The 19460-nt window shown below is 36.7% G+C and overlaps 1 protein-coding gene across 1 annotated transcript in view; it reads right to left on the reverse strand.

Annotated features, from left to right (window-relative positions):
- Window positions 1-895: 895 nt before the first annotated feature.
- LOC146821021 (uncharacterized) overlaps window positions 896-19460 on the reverse strand; it is a 35051-nt gene continuing 16486 nt past the window's right edge. Inside the window, exons 5-8 of the mRNA XM_085609785.1 lie at window positions 13288-13328; window positions 3368-3805; window positions 2195-2410; window positions 896-1159 (exon numbers count right to left, since the gene is read on the reverse strand). Coding sequence (XP_085465911.1) covers window positions 896-1159; window positions 2195-2410; window positions 3368-3805 — 918 coding nt within the window. The 5' untranslated portion in view covers window positions 13288-13328. The remainder of the gene's footprint in view (window positions 1160-2194; window positions 2411-3367; window positions 3806-13287; window positions 13329-19460) is intronic.

Raw genomic sequence — 19460 nt, forward strand, 5'->3', positions numbered from 1 at the left:
AATCTTCCAAGACGCTCGGCTCCGAGTAGTAGCGTGGGTGGGCTAGCCATAGAAATGCAACCTGAAATGCTCTCACAGGAGCAATCCCCAAAGATGAGCAGGGAGACATGGCTATGCCAACAATGGATAGCGCTTGCTCGATCTCTCCAACAGTTTCTGAATACTTCCCTACAATTAACAAGCATTTACAATGCAATGGTCTCGGCATTGGTAAAGTTAGAGCTATTGGCATTGTCTATGACATTTTTTTTGGTTAAGTTTTTGTTTTTAAAACATTTAAACAAAAGGTATTGTTATTTCCAATGTCAATACCTTAATCTGTCTTAAATGCGACATCTATTGCCTTTGCACCTACACACAGAATTACCTACACACATATTGAGTAAGCTATTGATACAGTAAATACTAATGTTTTTTTTTAAATGTTTTATAAAGAAAAGCAAACCAAAATGTCATGAGCAATGCGAATAGCTGTAACTTTAACAATAGTAGTATTGTTGGGTGAGCTAGTGTTTAGATAGTGTACTATTACATGAGTAATAGTTGTGAAGAGAAAGAGAAAGGTTTGAATAGGAAGTTCTATATTCTAAATGGAGGAGTAAGTATTCTTAGCAGAGTGCAGTAAGTAATATTGAGAAATTATAGAGATTTTTTATTTTTTTTGTAATACTAGTACCCAATTCTTGCAAAATGTATACATAAGTCATTGTGTAATTATTTATCCGAATGGTGCACATAAATACATGCAAGTACATATCAAACATTATTATTTCTTTGAAAAAATAAACAGTAAGCCAAATGTCATTTGAGATTTTTATTAACTAAAATATTTATTTTGTATTTATTCATTTTATTCAAAGTTACAAAAACAGTTTTTTTTTGCTTATTGCATAATTTAATCTTTGTCTAGAATTTCGATAATGTGTTCATTTTTAAATATTATATTTAGTGTTTTCGGTAGGTGTGGCATAAGAGCCTCTGCAAAGTCCTCAATATCTGCTGGAATATGTAGGTGGTCCATTAAAAGCGTATTGCTTATTTGTACAGATTTTAAATGTTCATTATCTTTAATTTGTATGGTGATGGTGCTTTTTTCCTGAGTGGTATTTTCGAGTCCATATATTGTTATTTGCAGTTGTTCTTGGGGTGGCTCAATTTTCTGCAAAAAGAAAAAAACATTTGTTACGAAACCCATTTTTTACTGTATATGCTTTTTTTTGTTGCTATTTTTTAACGTGCTTTTGAGAGAAATACAAAATTTCTATAGATGCTGAAGGAAGTTATTCAAGATTTTACTGTGAATTGCATTTGTTCTGCGAGGTTGGGAGAATGTGTGTATATTTAGTTAAAGGCAAAGACCCAAAGTGCGTACTTATGTGTTAGTACTTATGGAATTTATGAAGGAGGTGTTGTATTTTTTTTGATGCAGAGTGTTTCTAAATGTAAAGCAAGATGATCTAAAGGTGACAGATATTTATAGAAATGTATGTTTGTGTAGCGCATTATGTGAAAACTTTGCAATAGAATTTGAATATGCAGAGGAAAGTAGTGAGAGAGTGCAAATAAACTAGAAGTTAAGTAATAGGTAATGTAAAAACAAAAAAGTGCATTTAAGGCAGTTTTTTATTAGTATGTATTCCAAAAAGGTAAATATAGACATAGATAGAGAGTTGGATGTTGCTTTGCTTGAGATGTAGTAATGTATGATTTTGGTGCTATTCTGATAGAAAGTTAGTGCTATATATAAAGTAAGCTATTTTATGTTTGCATGTGTTAGTAGGTAAGGTATAGATATGGACTAAAATAGTTACTATGGCATGGTTATGGACTAGCATTTTAAAATGTGTGCAAAATTATTAGACCTAAAGGTGTAGTATGATTTGCAATGTATTTCCCTACATGTTTTGCAGTTTGTCGTTAGGTGTTGAGCTGTAGGAAAGGTAAACAGAAAAGTTGTTTGAGATATGTATATGCATGTATGTAAAGGTGATATAGTATTTTGGTGTTTTATCTATGTGTATGAGAGTTATGTGTAGAATTACAAATTGTATGTTGAAAAAAGAGCAACTGATGTTACTACGTGTGATATAAAAATGGTGAATTTAATTAGTGTTGTGTTCTAGATGTGTAAGTAAGTTCTTTGTAAAGAATGCATTTTTTGTTTTTAGCATCTTTTTTTTTACTTTGTACTTACTTGCAATTGTGTATTTCGAGTAGAATTCAATATTTTTTCGTTGTTAAATTCATGCACTGTTAAATGGGTTATTTTGATGTAGCTCCCAAGTTCGATGGGAAAGTCCGCCGCGTCTCTCCACAGTGTTATTTTCACTGAGTCTGTTGCATCGTTGACTGTTATTGATTTTAGTTTTGTTTCTTGTCCTCCAATGAATACAGTTTTTGTTTCTTCCTCCTGTTAAATTTGATAAACAATCATTGTTATTGGTTCTTGCATAGATAGTATACACTTGTGCTGTATCTTTGTTTATTGGAGAGAACATGCGAATGAAAAGTTTGTTGATTGGTGTTGTGTATTTGTTGTGTAATAGTGTGTGCTACAGTGTGTATGTTAGAGAGTGTGCGGTAGAGACTTTTGTATGGAAGTATATACATGATATAATTTGTAGGAGAGTGCACATAAAAGAGTAGATGATGATATTCTGTATAGCTATCAATTTTACAAGTGTTGCAAATAAATAGTAAAAATACTTTACATATGTTTGAAACTGGTGGGACTGTTCCATGTAATCAACACTTAACAGTGCATTTAGTGTCCGACGTGTATTTTTACAGATTGGTACATTTTTTTCGTAAATTATATTAGTTAAATATAATTTATATTATAAATTGAGCGAGTAGAGTTGCTAGGATATTGTATGTGTTGTGCAGTAAGTATAGTGCTATTAGCAGCAACGTTGTGTATTCTATTTGATTTTCTACATCGATTAGTCCTAAATATAGCCTTCAGATGGTATTTTTTCATAAAACATTGTTGTATGCTTGTAGTAGATTGTACTAGAGAGTATTGGCAAAGTTTATGTAGCAATGAATGAGATAGAGAGTGTTAGTTTTTAACTATATGTAACATTGTGGTGTGTGTAAAAGGAGTAAGTAACAGCTATTACTTGAAATGTTTGTAGATAGCATGTGTGTTGTAGTGAGTGTTGTATATAGTTTATAGTAAAGTGTGCTGCTATTAGTGTGTGTTTTAAAGAGTTGGAGTTACTAAATGTGTTATAGAATGTATGTTATAGTGGTTTGAAGAGTGCTATTACAAAGTGTGTGTGGCAGATAGTGTTGCTGACAGTATGTAAGTTTACTGACTACTACATGCAATTGCTAATATGCACCTTTTTTTTATGATACATACCTCAGATATTGCCCCTAATATGCTCATCAATGACCGTAAATTTGCTTTCCTTATTGTTTTTATTGGAGAAACTGGGGGTGCAGGCGGCTGTAGCAAATATACTGCTTCTTGGGTTATTGTTTCCGGGATTGTTAATGGTGGCATTCTTGAAATCTTTGTTTGTTTCGTTAAGATGATGACATTGTTCTTGTTTATAAAATTCCGAATTATAATTCCATTCCCTTCTTTTGTTAGCTTGAAAAAATCATCATTGTAGCAAGTTCCTTTAATTGACCCACTTTCATCAGCATGAGCAATATGGAATAAAATCTTATTTTCTTGCTTAGCGTTTTTGTAATGTGTTTTTGCAGAGCATTTTACTATGTTTGCTCGTATTGCTTTCTGATACGGTTTGCTTTCCTCGTGTTTGGTTTCCTTAATTTCTTGTATAGAAATCATCTGCAACGAGACAAATAATGTAAGTAGACCTTCTGAATATAGCATGTAAAGAAAGCAAATTTCTAAAGCAAAATAACATACCAATTGATAATTTCAGCTTATTAAATAGCTACCCATAATGCTTTGTGATCGCTATAGTAGGACTCTAGTATACCAAAGTGAGTTACCTCTTCATTAACATATATATGGTCTAAGGTTGAATTGTAGTCTGTTGTGTAGTTTTGTATTTTTTGGTGACATTGAAATCGGTTTTGCATGTATTCTAAAAGTAGTGTTGCATTATGCGATACTTGTGCTAAATCTATGTTGAAGTCGTCCATTATTATATATTTGTAGTTTGGGTAAAAGCCCAATACGCTAGTCAATACTTGAAAAAGTTTTTGTAGTTGTACATGTGGTGGTTTGTATATTATCACAAATAAGTAATCACAATTCTTTATAATTAAAGTAAAATGTAAAATGACAATTTCGTGCTGTGTTTCATAAATTGGCAAAAGGCAAATATTTTTTTTGTAATAAATAGCAATCCCATGCTTGGTATTTTGATTATGGAATTTATCAAATAGCATCAGATGATAGTGGTCAATATATAATGAATTACTGTTCCCTTCCCTAGTTGTGTTTATTTCATTGAGACATATAATATCTGTATTCATGATATTTGTGTCGGCTTGTATAGCTTTGTGATTTTTTTGTAGTGAACGTATGTTGTGTACAATAATATTAAAGTTTAGCAGATAATCACATAATTGTGGTACTGATATTTCTAATAGCATATCTGTCCTTAAGCGGGCCATTTCTTCATGAACCTTTGGGTGGACAACTATTTTGTCTTGCTGAAAGTTTTTAATATATATGTTTTCTAATGATTTTGCTCTGCTTAAAGCAACATAATGCAAATGATGTATTTTACTATTGTTAAAATGGATGTAAAGTGGTTCAATAGTTTCTCCTTGTGTTCTATGTATAGTACGTGCAGATGATTGGCGTAGTGGGAATTGCTTGCGTATTATTGTTATAAATTTTTGTGTAAATTGAAAATGTCTAGAGATAACATGAATTGGTGTCCAATGAGGTGAAATGTTATTGTGATATATGTGCCTATTTTCCTGTCTTGTTAATTTGCCAACCTTTTCTTTATCAAAAAGAATCCATATCACATTTGGAATGCTATTGATAGTTTCTACTAATTCAACTATACCAGTTGCACCATTTGTTAAGCCATCGTTAACATTGATATTGCATGTTAGATCGTATCGTAATTTTAATGCAATATGCAATATAAATGGCAGGCCCATGGTCTTAGTTGCATCTGCAGGTAATTGCATTAGTATTTTTTTTTTACAATTTCGCTTAGGTCAGATGCAACTGTATCTATTGCGGTTGATGTGTTTACAGGGTATTTTGTTATATGTTGTAACAAAACTTCATTATTAATATTATTAACCTCTTTGTTTGTTGCCATTATATAAGGGATGGTTTTGGTAATGTTTTGGGGTGGGTCTAGCTCGCGTGTTTGTATTTGTATAATATCGGCATTAGTTTGTTTTCCTTCTCTTATTCTATTTAGTAATTGAGCAAATGGTAAGTCGTTTAGCTGTCTCATAATTTTTGTTAATTCAAACAACTTAAAGTGTGTTTGCCATAAATTTGTACTTACTGGTCTGTATGAATGTCTAGAATTTTCAAATATGTATGTGTCAAATACTGGTTTTAACTGATAAAAATCTCCAATAGCTAATATGGATATTCCACCAAAAGGGAGTTTGGACATTTTAATTTCCTGCAACCTGTTATGTATAAAATTGAAAAGATTTGCCCCTACCATAGATATTTCATCAATTATTAGCAATTTAAGATGCAATAATTCATTTTAAAGTGCACTCCTGTTCTCATGAGTGAGTGGTTTATGAGTTAGCGATTGCGAAACTGGTATTTTGAATGTACTATGTAGCGTTTTACCATGTATGTTATGTGCTGCTTTGCCTGTTGGAGCTGTAAGCAATACATAAATGTTATCAGGATTTTCTCCTGCTTTGGTATTGTAATAGCGTAGTAATGTTTGGTAAAGGGCTGTAATAAGGAAGCTTTTGCCTACTCCTGCACCACCTGTGCAAAACGTATAGCAAGGTGTTTCTTTGGTTTTTATCCAATGCAAGTGATGGTATATAAAGTTAAGTTGCTCATTTGTAAGATTTTGCATCAAACTGTGATATTGGTCATCTGGCATTATATTATTGGTTAAAAGTTCATCAGTACTTGTACTTCTAATGCCTAAATCAAATGACAAGTCATATAATAGTGGTTCATTTGCTTGAACTTCAGGACAAATGTTTTCGTCGGTTTCTATATCCATTGGAGGTATAAGTAATGCGTCCAATGTACAGTCTCCATTGGCATTAGGTGTTAAAGGGGTATTATGCCTATTATACTTAGTATGATTAGCGTCAATTATATTTTGAAGTTCTAGGTATTTTTCATAATATGTTTCTTTAGTACCAATAATTTGATTTTCTACTCTCCAGGGATAATAAAGCATTAGCAATTCTCTGTAATAATTTTCAGGGTCATTTTTTTTATTAAATCTGCAATAGCGAATTATTTTTTGTTTTTGACGCTTTGTATAATCTGTTTCTGCAGTTTCATTTGGTATATTAATTTCAAGTTCTTCCTCATCCGAGCTATAAAAGTTGTCTTCGGTGAGGAAATTATCATGGTCTGTTGCATTTTTCTGCTTTCTATTTTTATGATTTCCATGATACATAGATGCATAGTCAGCTAATGTACACGTTTCCAAATCTGTAGGATGTTTGCTGTACTTTACTATTACATTATCATATTGTATTTGATTGGATGTATCAGGTAACAAATTTATAGTCTCAATGTCTTTTAATAAGTAGGTACGCTTTTCTGGAGGGCTTGTATTAATGAAAACATACGATCTAGAACTTTTGCGTAAAGGAATTTGAAGTATAAGATAGGCTGCTTCTTGCGCGCTTATTTCTGTACAGTTTAGGAATTTGTTACCTATATTCTTAAGCTGCTGTTTTATGCTTGGATTGTGATAAACTTCTTTTGCTGCTTGTGCAATCAACTTGCTCATTCCACGCTGTGATTTACTAATATATGATACTATATATACGGCACATGCATATGCGTCTAAGATGTATTGTATATCAATGTTTGCTTGCCATGCTTGTAAAATTGTCGTATTGTAGTTATTAATAAAGCATTCCGCTGGTGTTCTTTTTAGGAAAATTGTATTTTTTTCTATAATGCAGCGTATACATATAACATATTGACTTAGATCTAGTTGCATCGTATCTAAAAACTGATCAAAGGAATAATTTGAGAACTCTTGCGTGTTCATAGTTAGGTGGATTAGTTCGATTTTCTGTAAGAGCTCTTGATCAGTTTTGTCTAGTGGTAATGGTTCCAGTATAAAAGTTTCTGGCATTGGATATTTTGGGTACTGGTATTTGCATGTTCTTTTATGTTTAATACGACAATTTTTGGTATGTCCATGCTTTTGTAGGGGCAATAAAGGCCCGATATTTGTATCTTTTTTTTTTGCACAGGTTATATATTTATCTATAAAAGCTGTAACAGTAGTAACTTCTGAAGTTTCATACTGTGGAGCTCTTTCAATCCATATTATTGCATGTATATGTGGTGATCCTCTTTGTTGAAATTCTACTCTATAAAAGTAATCTATCACCTTGCCAATTGGGTTACTTTTATGCAGTGATATACAATTAAAGAATTTCCTAACTTGAAAGTCAAAATGTCGGGCACAAGTAATGGGATTCCTCTGTATTAATTTGCATTTTTCCTCCCATGACATATTTTTGAATTCTTCTTCTGTACATTCTTTTTTTTTCTCAGTCAGTAATAGTATGTTGATTAAATGATACCATTTAGTTTCTGCTGCTGATAATGTTAAAAAAAATGTTGGTATCCCTAATTGTCTTATCATAGCAAATAAGTCTTTTTTGCATTGCTCCCAATATGGTGGTGAGCTACGTATTGTTTTTAGTATTTTATATCCCTCATTAAATTGGAACATGCTATCTAATTTTTGTTTGATGTCTTTTGCTGTAATAATGTTACCATTGTTAAAATATTTTCTAAGTGAGATGTATATTTTGCTCTGTATTTGCTTAATATGCAACTTTTTCAATTTGAAGAAAACATTTGTCATGGACTTCTCTTAAATCATAACTTCTTAATTCCCATTGACATATTGTACTGTAATGTATTGGTACATGCCTTTCTTTGTTTGTTAATGAAAATACGAAGTTACCCGTGGTCTTTAGCTACCTTACCGGGTCCCCTTGTTACTTATACTGTTTCTTTGTTTGTTGGCCTTCGCTTTCCACAAAAAATAGTGGGGAAAGCTAAATATTCAGAATCTTTGTCTTCATATAGACCCCTTGGTGTGTTATATTCTGCAGGTGCTAAGTTAATAATGTTAATGCTTTCTGTAGATATAGTTTCATTAGTTAGCATAGTATCTAAATTCCCAGCTGCAATGTTGTCTGAGGAATCTGACGTATTGTTTGCATCAGAAGTGTCATTACAAGGTGGCATATTATCTGGTGTATATTCCCAATCTTTATTAACAGTGACTCCATATTCTTGGAACATACTGCTAGTAGTTGCTAAATATAGAGCTGCACGCTTTACTTTGTTTGGCCTTACATTTTCGAAATGGGTATAGGATTTATAGCTTAATTTGCGTTTTAATTTTATTGGAATCGTCATGTTATCATTAATTTGTCTTGGTAAAACAGTAACAGTTGTCATAACATCGGCAGGGACGTTAACTACTGCACCTGAGAGAGATTTTTGGAAGCCTCGCGGCTGCGTTCTAATTTGTAAAAAAGGTATTCTTGGCGATACTAATCTCTCTTCTAAATTATGCAAGTGTAATTCAGGTGGGATATCAGGAAATGTCATCCCATTATAGAAAGAACATGGTGGTATTTTGTCCTTGGCAATATATTTGTAACATGTCCGGCATATATCTTCTGTTTGATATTTACTAATGTTACATTCAATGAATTTAGCCCTTTTTTTTAACTTGTGTGTTGTTTGCAAACTTTGTTTATGCCATAACTGATTGCAAATAGTGCAAGCATACTCTGGGCCATATTTAATTTGTGCATGGAAAGTACTAATTGTGGCATTTGTCAAAGATGTTATATTTGTGGCATTAAGTGTATTTTCTGTTTCTTGTGCATGCAATCTTTTTCTGTTACAGTTATTTGGTTGTACTTCTATTGCATTTGGTTCATTGTGAATCCCAGCATTAGGTGTAAATGTGCTTGTTATTGCATTGGGATTGTTAATAGCTATGATAGATTCAATATGACTTGTGGTTGTGGAATTCTCTGTATGCATTTGCCTATCGCTGTTGAGTGTTTCTGTAAGTGTATTTTCTAGTTGTAACTCTATAGGTGTGATATGTATAGAGGCATGTAGAGTTACCTTAGTAGTATGGATATACATGTCTCTTATAGGTGTAACTTTTTTCTCTCTATGTTTTCTTTGTGTTGCCTTAAGTGACAATTTGCTAATTTTGCGTACTGTAACTGGAGTGAAGTATAAAGTAATACTTAATGAATTTGGTACTTTGTTCTGGAGAGCCAACGTTCTGATGTAATCAATAACCTGCTCAGGTGATTTGATTTGTAAAGCAATAGAGGTCCCCTTAGCAGGAGGTATTAATTCCTCATTTTGGCTATTTGAATTAAATACAAAGTATGCATGAATAGTTTTGAATATTGAAATAGTATATGCATTAAAACAAATCAATATACCATTGTTAAAATTCATTGAAGTAAGGGTTCTCAAAAGCCTGGCATTTTGCATTTCTGTTTGCTTCTCCTCCATCGTGAAGCTCTTGTTTTGCTTAATTGCATATATAATGCTATTGTGCTCTATGTAATTGGGTAAATATTGTGGCTGCATACAATTTTCTTTATTAACAGACTGCATTTCAATATATAGCGCATTTCCAAGTCCCATAATAGATTGCAAGTCTTGACTATCCCAACTATGTGCGGGTTTACAGTAGTTATGTAGAATAGCAAATAGACTATTTTGTATAGATTGTGTACACCTTGATGGTAGTGTAAGATTTGTTTGTGTTTGCTGTTTGTCTGTACTATTTACGACATTTATATGTTGTTGTGTTTGTGGCCAAAAAGTTTGTTCTATGTTGTTCTTGATGTTAATATGCATTTTGGACAATATAGTATTGGTGTTACTTTTTGGGCTAAGTATTTTGTTACCCTGAGTGTTAGGTCTGTTTGTAGGATGGGAGCTTTGTGTATATGCGTTAGTATGCAAATCACTTGTTGAGCCTGTGATGTTTTGTGTATGTATGTTTTTTGTATCACAACTCGTGACTCTTGTGTTGTGTCTAAGTGTATTTGTGAGTATATTTGCGTATGTCGGAGTATTATGTGAGTTACTTGCATATTCTGTTGTATCTATGCTAGTGCAGGTAGGTAGCGTCAGTTGTGCAGTTGTTATAGGCACAATGGAATTTTTTGAGGGGGGAATATGCTGAGTAGTAGCTAATGATGCTGATGGCTGTTGTGTATGTCCAAGAGTTATGTTATGTTATGTTATGTTAAAATATTTATACCGCGCACTTTCACCATCGGTTTCTTGGCGCTGAATGACAGGTAACAATGAGCCAGGATGAGAGAGTTAGTCGTATGCAGATTGGAAAAGCAGGGTCTTTAGAAGTCTGCGGAAGCAGTCGTACTTAGGGCAAATACGAAGTGAAGATGGCAGAGAGTTCCAGGTGGAGGGAGCCAGGACAGAAAAGGATAGGCCACCGTGTTTTTTCCTTTTATACTTAGGGGTCTCAAGGAGATTGAGAGAAGCAGATCGGAGAGCTCTAGGAGGGATGTAACGGGACAGGCTTGAGGAAATAAAGATCGGGGCTGCGTCTGAAAGGGCCTTGAAGGTAGAGCATGCCAATTTGAAAATGCAACGTTTGGAAATGGGAAGCCAATGCAGACTGTGAAGGAGGGGAGTAACATGCCGATATTTGGGCTGGTGGAAGATCAGGCGGGCAGCCTGATTCTGCACCAGCTGTAATCGGTGAAGGAACAAGCAGGGATGCCCGCGTACAGCATGTTGGCGTAGTCGAGCCTGGAGGTGATGAGTGCCATAACAACAAGGGTCAGGGCTTCTTTAGTGAGAAATCTACTGATCTTACGAATCCGCCTGAGATGGAAAAAACAGGCTGAGGTGACCGAGTTGATATGAGGCTTCATCGAAAGGTCATCCGAGATGATCACCCCCAGGCTTTTGACTGAGCGCACAGGAGCGGGTGCGGTCCCCAAAGATGAAGGCCAGAATGAGGAGTTCCATGGGTGATTGGAGCCACCTACCAAGACAAGCTCAGTCTTGGTAGGGTTCAACTTCAAGTGACTATGATACATCCATTCCGCGATGGACATCATAGTAGACTGGAAATTAAGACGGGAGGAAGGGGAAGAATCTATAGAAAAGATTAACTGAAGGTCGTCAGCATAGTTAAAGATTGTGACTGGGGAGTTGCGGAGGGAGGCTAGGAGGGGTTGGAGGTACAAGTTAAAAAGAAGAGGGGATAATGCAGAGCCCTGTGGGACGCCGCAAGGGAGGGAAGTATAGGGTGCAGAAAAAGAAGAGAGATGGACGGACTGTGATCGCATGTGAAGGAAGGATCTGAGCCAGTCAAGGGCCACTCCCTGGATTCCGGCATTATGGACACGGTCGATCAAGATGGTATGATCGACCGTGTCGAAAGCCGCCGAGAGATCCAGAAGGACAAGGGCCTGAGAGGTGTTATTGTCGGCACCCCTCCTAAGGGTGTCCATGACTGCTACTATGACCGCCTCGGTGGAGTGGAGGGGTCTGAAACCCGCCTGCTGAGAGTCCAAGAAGGAAGATTCCTCTATGAATGAGCTCAGGCAGCGGGTGACATAGGTCTCTAGAATTTTTCCCAGGTAAGGGAGGAGGGAAATAGGTCTGTAGAGTACCTGCCTTTGATCTTTGGAGGCAATCTCTTTCATTTTCTATGCGAGTTTTTAATGTGTGTGTGAATAAATCTGTACATGCTTTAGTAGAATGCACATAAATATGCTTGTGTAATATGGCACTTGCATTTTTTTCTGCTATGAGCATTGCCTTATGTAGTGAATCTTTTTTAATTGTAATTATATCTATTGGAGTTCATTCATATGGTAAGTAATTACTATTGGGTCGCTTTAGACTATATGCCAGATTTGTTATGTACTGTATAAGCCCTTCAAATGATATTTGTATGGTAATACATGTCCCATTTGGGTGAGGCATTCCTGTGCTGTCGCGGCTATGCAAGTCAAATACAAAGTATGAATTTTCACTGTGCATAATAGCTATAACATACATATCCATGCAAAGTAAAACACCGCAATGCAAATTGAGTGCAGCTCTCAATACTGTTTGCATATTTGGCGAAGATGGGTCAAACTGTTTCAGTATATCCCCATAAGAAGGTTGTTTAAGCTTAAGCGAATAGATAGTGTCATTGTGTTGGATATAATTTGGTAAATCATCAGGATGCATAAGCTGTTCTTGATTTATGGATTGCATATCTATATATAAAGCATCCCCTAAGTCCATAATGGCATGTAAATCTTCTACAGTCCATGTATTAGCAGGTTTGTAGCTATTGTGTATGATTGCAAATGTGCTGTTTGGCAAACATTGTTTGCCCCGTGAAGTAGGAGAAAATGTGTTATGCCCTTGATGATAAGCTGCCTGCAGTATTTCCATGATATTAATAGCGACACAAAAATAATGTTCAAATAAACTGCCGGTATTAAACTACCTATTATAGGTTTGTATTGTAGCGTTCTTTTGATGCTGTATTTTAGTGTTGTAAGTTTCTTGTATTGACTATATATCTGTATGCTTATATACAAGTATAATGCTAACTAGCATATATTAAAATTTATATACACCTTCTAACTTTTCTGAGTAGTTACTATTTATTTGTATAAGTAGACAACTTTGATGCAACTTTCCTTGTGCTGCTAATAATAGTAAGTAATAAATAGATGCTGTTCAGCAAACTAATTTGTGTAAGATAGGTTAGATGTATACTGTATTCAATTTATGCTATATGCATAGGATTCTAAAATGAATAGAAGTGTTTTCTAAGCATGCATTTGGTGTGTGTTTCTATACGCTTGTAGTGTTTCCACGAATGTTCTGCTTTAAGCAAAGCTCAGTGTTTATTAAATAGCCTGTGAATGATATTTACGGATTTGTAAGCAGTAGACTTTCTCAACAGCCTATAGCTATCGCAAACAGAGGTTATGCATGCTGAAAACAATGAGTATGTTTCTAAAAAAATATATATATATTCTAATGATCCCTACTAATTTGTTTTCACCATAGGCTGATGTATCAACAATAAATTAAGATACTTTCACCTTGATGCCTTGAAAAAGAATGAGCAACTTCTCACAGTTATCTATGGAAGAATAAAAACAAGTATTAATGTTGATTTAGCATAGTAATATACAGTAAGTTGTCAATAGTAACGAAATTAAGAAATCATTTTTACTAAAGTTCGATTTAGTACTGTGAAAAGTTTTGCATGGCTCATAAAGTTGGTAGATGTAATAGAGGAAAAACACAAGTAGAAATTTTATTCAAAAGAGTAATACAGATGTAATAATACGGAGATGGTTTGTAGCGTAAGGTTTCTGTCGAGTATGGTAGAAAAAGTGTTGTGAAATGTAGTATAGTGTAGACAATGTGTAGCCAATAAAGTGTACATAGAGAATGTGTAGCAGAATGTGAAGAAAAGAGTAGTAGAGTGTTTTTCTCAGAGTAAAATATTTAAATAGTTGTCTGAAAAAAGAGAAACAGTATGGTACAAAAACAAAGGCAAGAAAAGTTGGCAGTGCTTCACGTAATTCATCCCATGGTAGTCTGCAGCACGGAATTATGCAACATAATGGCGCATGCGCTAAGGTACAGGGGCTAAGGCAGAGGCGCAAAGTAACACGTGTCATGCCACATGTGTGAAGTCACAGAATGTGTGTGCTGTAAAGAGTAGATGGAAGAGATTGTGAATGAGAATGTGCGCTAAAGAGTGTGTGGTACAGAATGTGTAATGGAGAATGCATGGTGTAAAAAGCATTGTGGGCAGTGTGTGCTATTACAGTTGAAAACAGGGATAGGAAACTGAAAAACTTTGAGAAAAAGTTGACAGAGCCTCACGTAAGTAACACCATTGGAGTTCGCAGATTGGTTCTCACCTGCATGCTCACTTTCTCATCATCAGCTATTGTCAACTTATAGGTTTAAAGTATGAAAAAGCAAGGAAAACAAAGAGGAGAATAAAGAAGAGGCAGTGTGTCTTATACGTCAAGGAGTAGCGAGAGGAGTAAGAGTAATGTATGTAGTGTACAATTTTAAAGGATAGTAGTGAGGATAAAGGCAGTAGAGATGTAAGCATTAGCTGTGGTGCATGTTGAGAAGATGTACATAAAAATGTGTGCAACAGGTAGTATGGTAAAGATTATGTATAATCATAGTGCATGAGAGAGTGTGTGGCAGAGAGCATTTCAGAAGTGCATGCAACAGAGTGCGTGCAACAGAGCGCGTGCAATAAAGCGCATGCAACAGCATGCATGCAGCGGAGCGCATGGCAAAGAGTGTTTGTAGAGAAGTAAAGTATATTACTGTTGGAAACATTGACATAGGCAAAGTCCAAATTCCCTGGTAGTGTTGAGTGTTTTATGTAAGTAACACTATTGGGGTTTGCAGAATACTTATTGCTTGTATGTTCACTTCTTCATTATTAATTTTTGGCAGCATATAGCCTGAAAGTCTTTCAAAATAAGGATCAAAAAGAGGCGAGTGTAACGACCAACAGTAGTAGAAATGCAAGCATTAAGTATGATATATGTGGCGGAGGTGTATCTAAAAAAGTGCACTTTAGAGTGTATGCTGTAAAATATTGCATGTTAAAGAGTGCATGCTAAAGATTGCATGGTAAAGACTGCATGGTAAATAGTGCAAAGTAAAGAGTGTTTGTAGAGAACTAAACTATATTGCTATCTAATAAATTCAACAGCTTTAACCTAAAATTTCCCAGCGCCTCATGTTATTAACACCATTGGAGTTTTCTGATTGTTTTACATGTGCATGCTTACTTCCCCATCAACAGCTAATGTCAAATGTGGTTTTATATTCACTTTTTCACGATGTCACACAGGCATTTATACACATCTACACTTACACACTGCTCCTTTCAATTGTCAATTTGAGTACTCCATGCAAACCTTCCATTTTGCTCAGTTCTTTAAAAGCAATAATACATTTGATTGTGCACAGCCATCTATGTATTGCTTTTTTTTGGCCCGACTCTTTTCTCTCCCCTTTTCCATAGCAAGCTATTGTAGAAGAAGTTTGTTTCCCCAAACATGCCCCACGCTCTTGAAATTCAGGTGCGTCTTTTTTTGCTACTTTTCTATTTTGGGCAGCCTGACCTATCTTTGCTGGTGGGCGTGTATCTTTTTTTTTAGCTTTGCCCTTTTCAGGCATATGTTTATGGCTGTGATGCAAATTCTCCCTGAATCAGTATGGCAAGCAATGCTCTATTTTTTTTTCTGTTTTGTTGTTTGTTTGCTTTTTATCTAACTTTTTGTTTCTCGAGCTTAAGCGGTCTGGAGCATTCCGGTGCAGCGGCGTGCAGGGAGTGCTTCCCTCGGTAAGTATGGTGCTGTTTGTGGGACTTAGGTAAGGCATCTTGTAAGTAACTGTTTCTTTTTCTGATTCGTTACAGGTCTTCAGCAGTGAGGTTCGTTCCGGTGCAGCGGCATGCAGGGAGCCTTTTCCTTGGTAAGTATGGTGTTGTTTGCGGGACTTAGGTAAGGCATATTGAACGTTTTGTAACTAACTGTGTTTCTTTGTTTGTTTACAGGGCTTCAGCGTTCTGGGGTGCTCCGGTGGAGATGCCTACATGGAGTGCTTTCCCTAAATGTATGGTGCTGTTTGGGCTATGCATCTAGTAAAAAAAGCTAGCATTAGCTATGATGTTTAAGAGGTGTGCTAAAAATTGTGGGCAGTAAAGTACGTTTATTGAGAGTACGTGTATTGAGAGGGTGCGGGGAAGAGGGCGCGGGGAAGAGGGCGCGGGGAAGAGGGCGCGGGGAAGAGGGCGCGGGGAAGAGGGCGCAGGGAAAGAGGGGGCGGGAAAGAGGGGGCGGGAAAGAGGGGGGCGGGAAAGAGGGGGCGGGAAAGAGGGGGCGGGAAAGAGGGGGCGGGAAAGAGGGCGCATAAAGAAATAGTCTATTAATGGTGAAAACACTGAGCTATCTAAAGGAAAAACTTTCCCAAAAAGTTGACAGTGCCTTACATAAGTAACACCATTGCATTGTGCAGATTGGTTGTCATGTGCATGCTCACTTTCACATCATTAGTTATTGCCAACAAATAGGCTGAAAGTGTCCAAAATGTAGGGGAAAATAAAGTGAGAATAAAGAAGAGACAGTATGTAGTATACATGGAGTAGAAAGAGCAGTAAGAGTAGTGTGTGTAGTGTTTGCCTGATAGTAAAGGATAGGAGGATAATAAAGGTAGTAGAGTTGTAAGCATTAGCTAGGGTGCATGTAGAGGAGATGTGTATTACAATTTGCACAGTAGGTAGTATGTTAAAGTGCATGCCAAAAGATAGCGTGTAGGAAAGTGTGTTGCATAGAGTGTGTGGCAGAGAGGCTGTGGTAAAGAGCTGGTAGTACAGAGAGTGCCATAGAGGCTGTAAATAAAGTGCGTGCTACAGAGTATATGCACCATGCTGTCATATGCGCTAAGTTACACGCGCTAAGTTACCTGCGCTAAGTCACACTTGCTAAGCCACATGTGTCAAGTTACACAATGAGAGTACTGTAGAGAGTGGATAAAAGAGAGTGTGAATGAGAATGTGTGCTAAAGAGTGTGTGGCGTGGAGTGTGTTTTGGAGAATGCATGGTGTAAAATGCATGGTGGGGAGTGTGCGCAATTACTGTTGAAAACAGGGATAGGAAAAGGAAATAATTGCAGAAAAAGTTGACAGAGCCTCACGTAAGTAACACCATTGGAGTTGGCAGATTGGTTCTCACCTGCATGCTCACTTTCTCATCATCAGCTATTGTCAACGTTTAGGTTTAAAGTATGAAAAAGCAAGGAAAACAAAGAGGAGAATAAAGAAGAGGCAGTGTGTCTTTTACGTTAAGGAGTAGCGAGAGGAGTAAGAGTAATGTATGTAGTGTACAATTTTAAAGGATAGTGTTGAGGATAAAGGTCAGTAGAGATGTAAGCATTAGCTGTGGTGCATGTTGAGGAGATGTACATAAAAATGTGTGCAACAGGTAGTATGGTAAAGAGTATGTAAAATCATAGTGCATGATAGAGCGTGTGGCAGAGAGCATTTAAGAAGTGCATGCAACAGAGTGCGTGCAACAGAGCGCGTGCAATAGAGCGCGTGCAACAGTGTGCGTGCAAAAGAGTGTTTGTAGAGAAGTAAAGTATATTACTGCTGGAAAAATTGACATAGGCAAAGTCCAAATCCCCTGGTAGTGTCGAGTGTTTGATGTAAGTAACACTATTGAGGTTTGCAAAATACTTTACTTGTATGTTCACTTCTTCATTATTAAAATTCGGCAGCATATAGCTTGAAAGTACCCCAAAATAAGGATCAAAAAGAGGCGAGTCTAACGACCAACAGTAGTCTAAATGTAAGCATTAAGTATGATATATGTAGAGGAGGTGTCTCTAAAAAAGTGCGCTTTAGAGTGTATGCTGTAAAATATAGCATGTTAAAGAGTGCATGTTAAAGATTGTATGGTAAACAGTGCAAAGTCAAGAGTATTTGTAGAGAACTAAACTATATTGCTATCTACTAAATTCAACTGCTTTAACGTAAAAGTTGCCAGCGCCTCATGTTATTAACACCATTCGAGTTTTCCGATTGTTTTGCACGTGCATGCTTACTTCCCCATCAACAGCTAATGCCAAATGTGGTTTTATATTCACTTTTTCACAATGTCACACAGGCATTTACACAAACCTACACATACACACTGCTTCATTCAATCGTCAATTTGAGTACTCCATGCAAACTTTCCATTTTGCTCAGTTCTTTAAAAGCAATAATACATTATTTGATTGTGCACAGCCATCTATGTATTGCTTTTTTTGGCCCGACTCTTTTCTCTCCCCTTTTCCATAGCAAGCTATTGTAGAAGAAGTTTCCCCAAACCTGCCCCACGCTCTTGAGAATCAGGGGTGTCTTTTTTTGCAACTTTTCTCTTTTGGGCAGCCTGACCCATATTTGCTGGTGGGCATGTTTCTTCTATTTTATCTTTGCCCTTTTCCGGCTTATGTTTATGGCTGTGAGGCAAAATCTTCCTGAAGCAGTATGGCAAGCAATGCTCTATGTTTTTTTGCTGTTTTGTTGTTTGCTTGCTTTTTATCTAACTTTTTGTTTCTCGAGCTTAAGCGGTCTGGGTCATTCCGGTGCAGCAGCATGCAGGGAGTGCTTTCCCCAGTAAGTATGGTGCTGTTTGTGGGACTTAGGTAAGGCATCTTGTAAGTAACTGTTTCTTTTTCTGATTCGTTACAGGTCTTCAGCAGTGAGGTTCGTTCCGGTGCAGCGGCATGCAGGGAGCCTTTTCCTTGGTAAGTATGGTGTTGTTTGCGGGACTTAGGTAAGGCATATTGAACGTTTTGTAACTAACTGTGTTTCTTTGTTTGTTTACAGGGCTTCAGCGTTCTGGGGTGCTCCGGTGGAGATGCCTACATGGAGTGCTTTCCCTAAATGTATGGTGCTGTTTGGGCTATGCATCTAGTAAAAAAAGCTAGCATTAGCTATGATGTTTAAGAGGTGTGCTAAAAATTGTGGGCAGTAAAGTACGTTTATTGAGAGTACGTGTATTGAGAGGGTGCGGGGAAGAGGGCGCGGGGAAGAGGGCGCGGGGAAGAGGGCGCGGGGAAGAGGGCGCGGGGAAGAGGGCGCAGGGAAAGAGGGGGCGGGAAAGAGGGGGCGGGAAAGAGGGGGGCGGGAAAGAGGGGGCGGGAAAGAGGGGGCGGGAAAGAGGGGGCGGGAAAGAGGGCGCATAAAGAAATAGTCTATTAATGGTGAAAACACTGAGCTATCTAAAGGAAAAACTTTCCCAAAAAGTTGACAGTGCCTTACATAAGTAACACCATTGCATTGTGCAGATTGGTTGTCATGTGCATGCTCACTTTCACATCATTAGTTATTGCCAACAAATAGGCTGAAAGTGTCCAAAATGTAGGGGAAAATAAAGTGAGAATAAAGAAGAGACAGTATGTAGTATACATGGAGTAGAAAGAGCAGTAAGAGTAGTGTGTGTAGTGTTTGCCTGATAGTAAAGGATAGGAGGATAATAAAGGTAGTAGAGTTGTAAGCATTAGCTAGGGTGCATGTAGAGGAGATGTGTATTACAATTTGCACAGTAGGTAGTATGTTAAAGTGCATGCCAAAAGATAGCGTGTAGGAAAGTGTGTTGCATAGAGTGTGTGGCAGAGAGGCTGTGGTAAAGAGCTGGTAGTACAGAGAGTGCCATAGAGGCTGTAAATAAAGTGCGTG

Source organism: Triturus cristatus, chromosome 6 (genome assembly GCF_964204655.1).
Source record: "Triturus cristatus chromosome 6, aTriCri1.1, whole genome shotgun sequence".
In the NCBI taxonomy this organism is placed as follows: domain Eukaryota; kingdom Metazoa; phylum Chordata; class Amphibia; order Caudata; family Salamandridae; genus Triturus; species Triturus cristatus.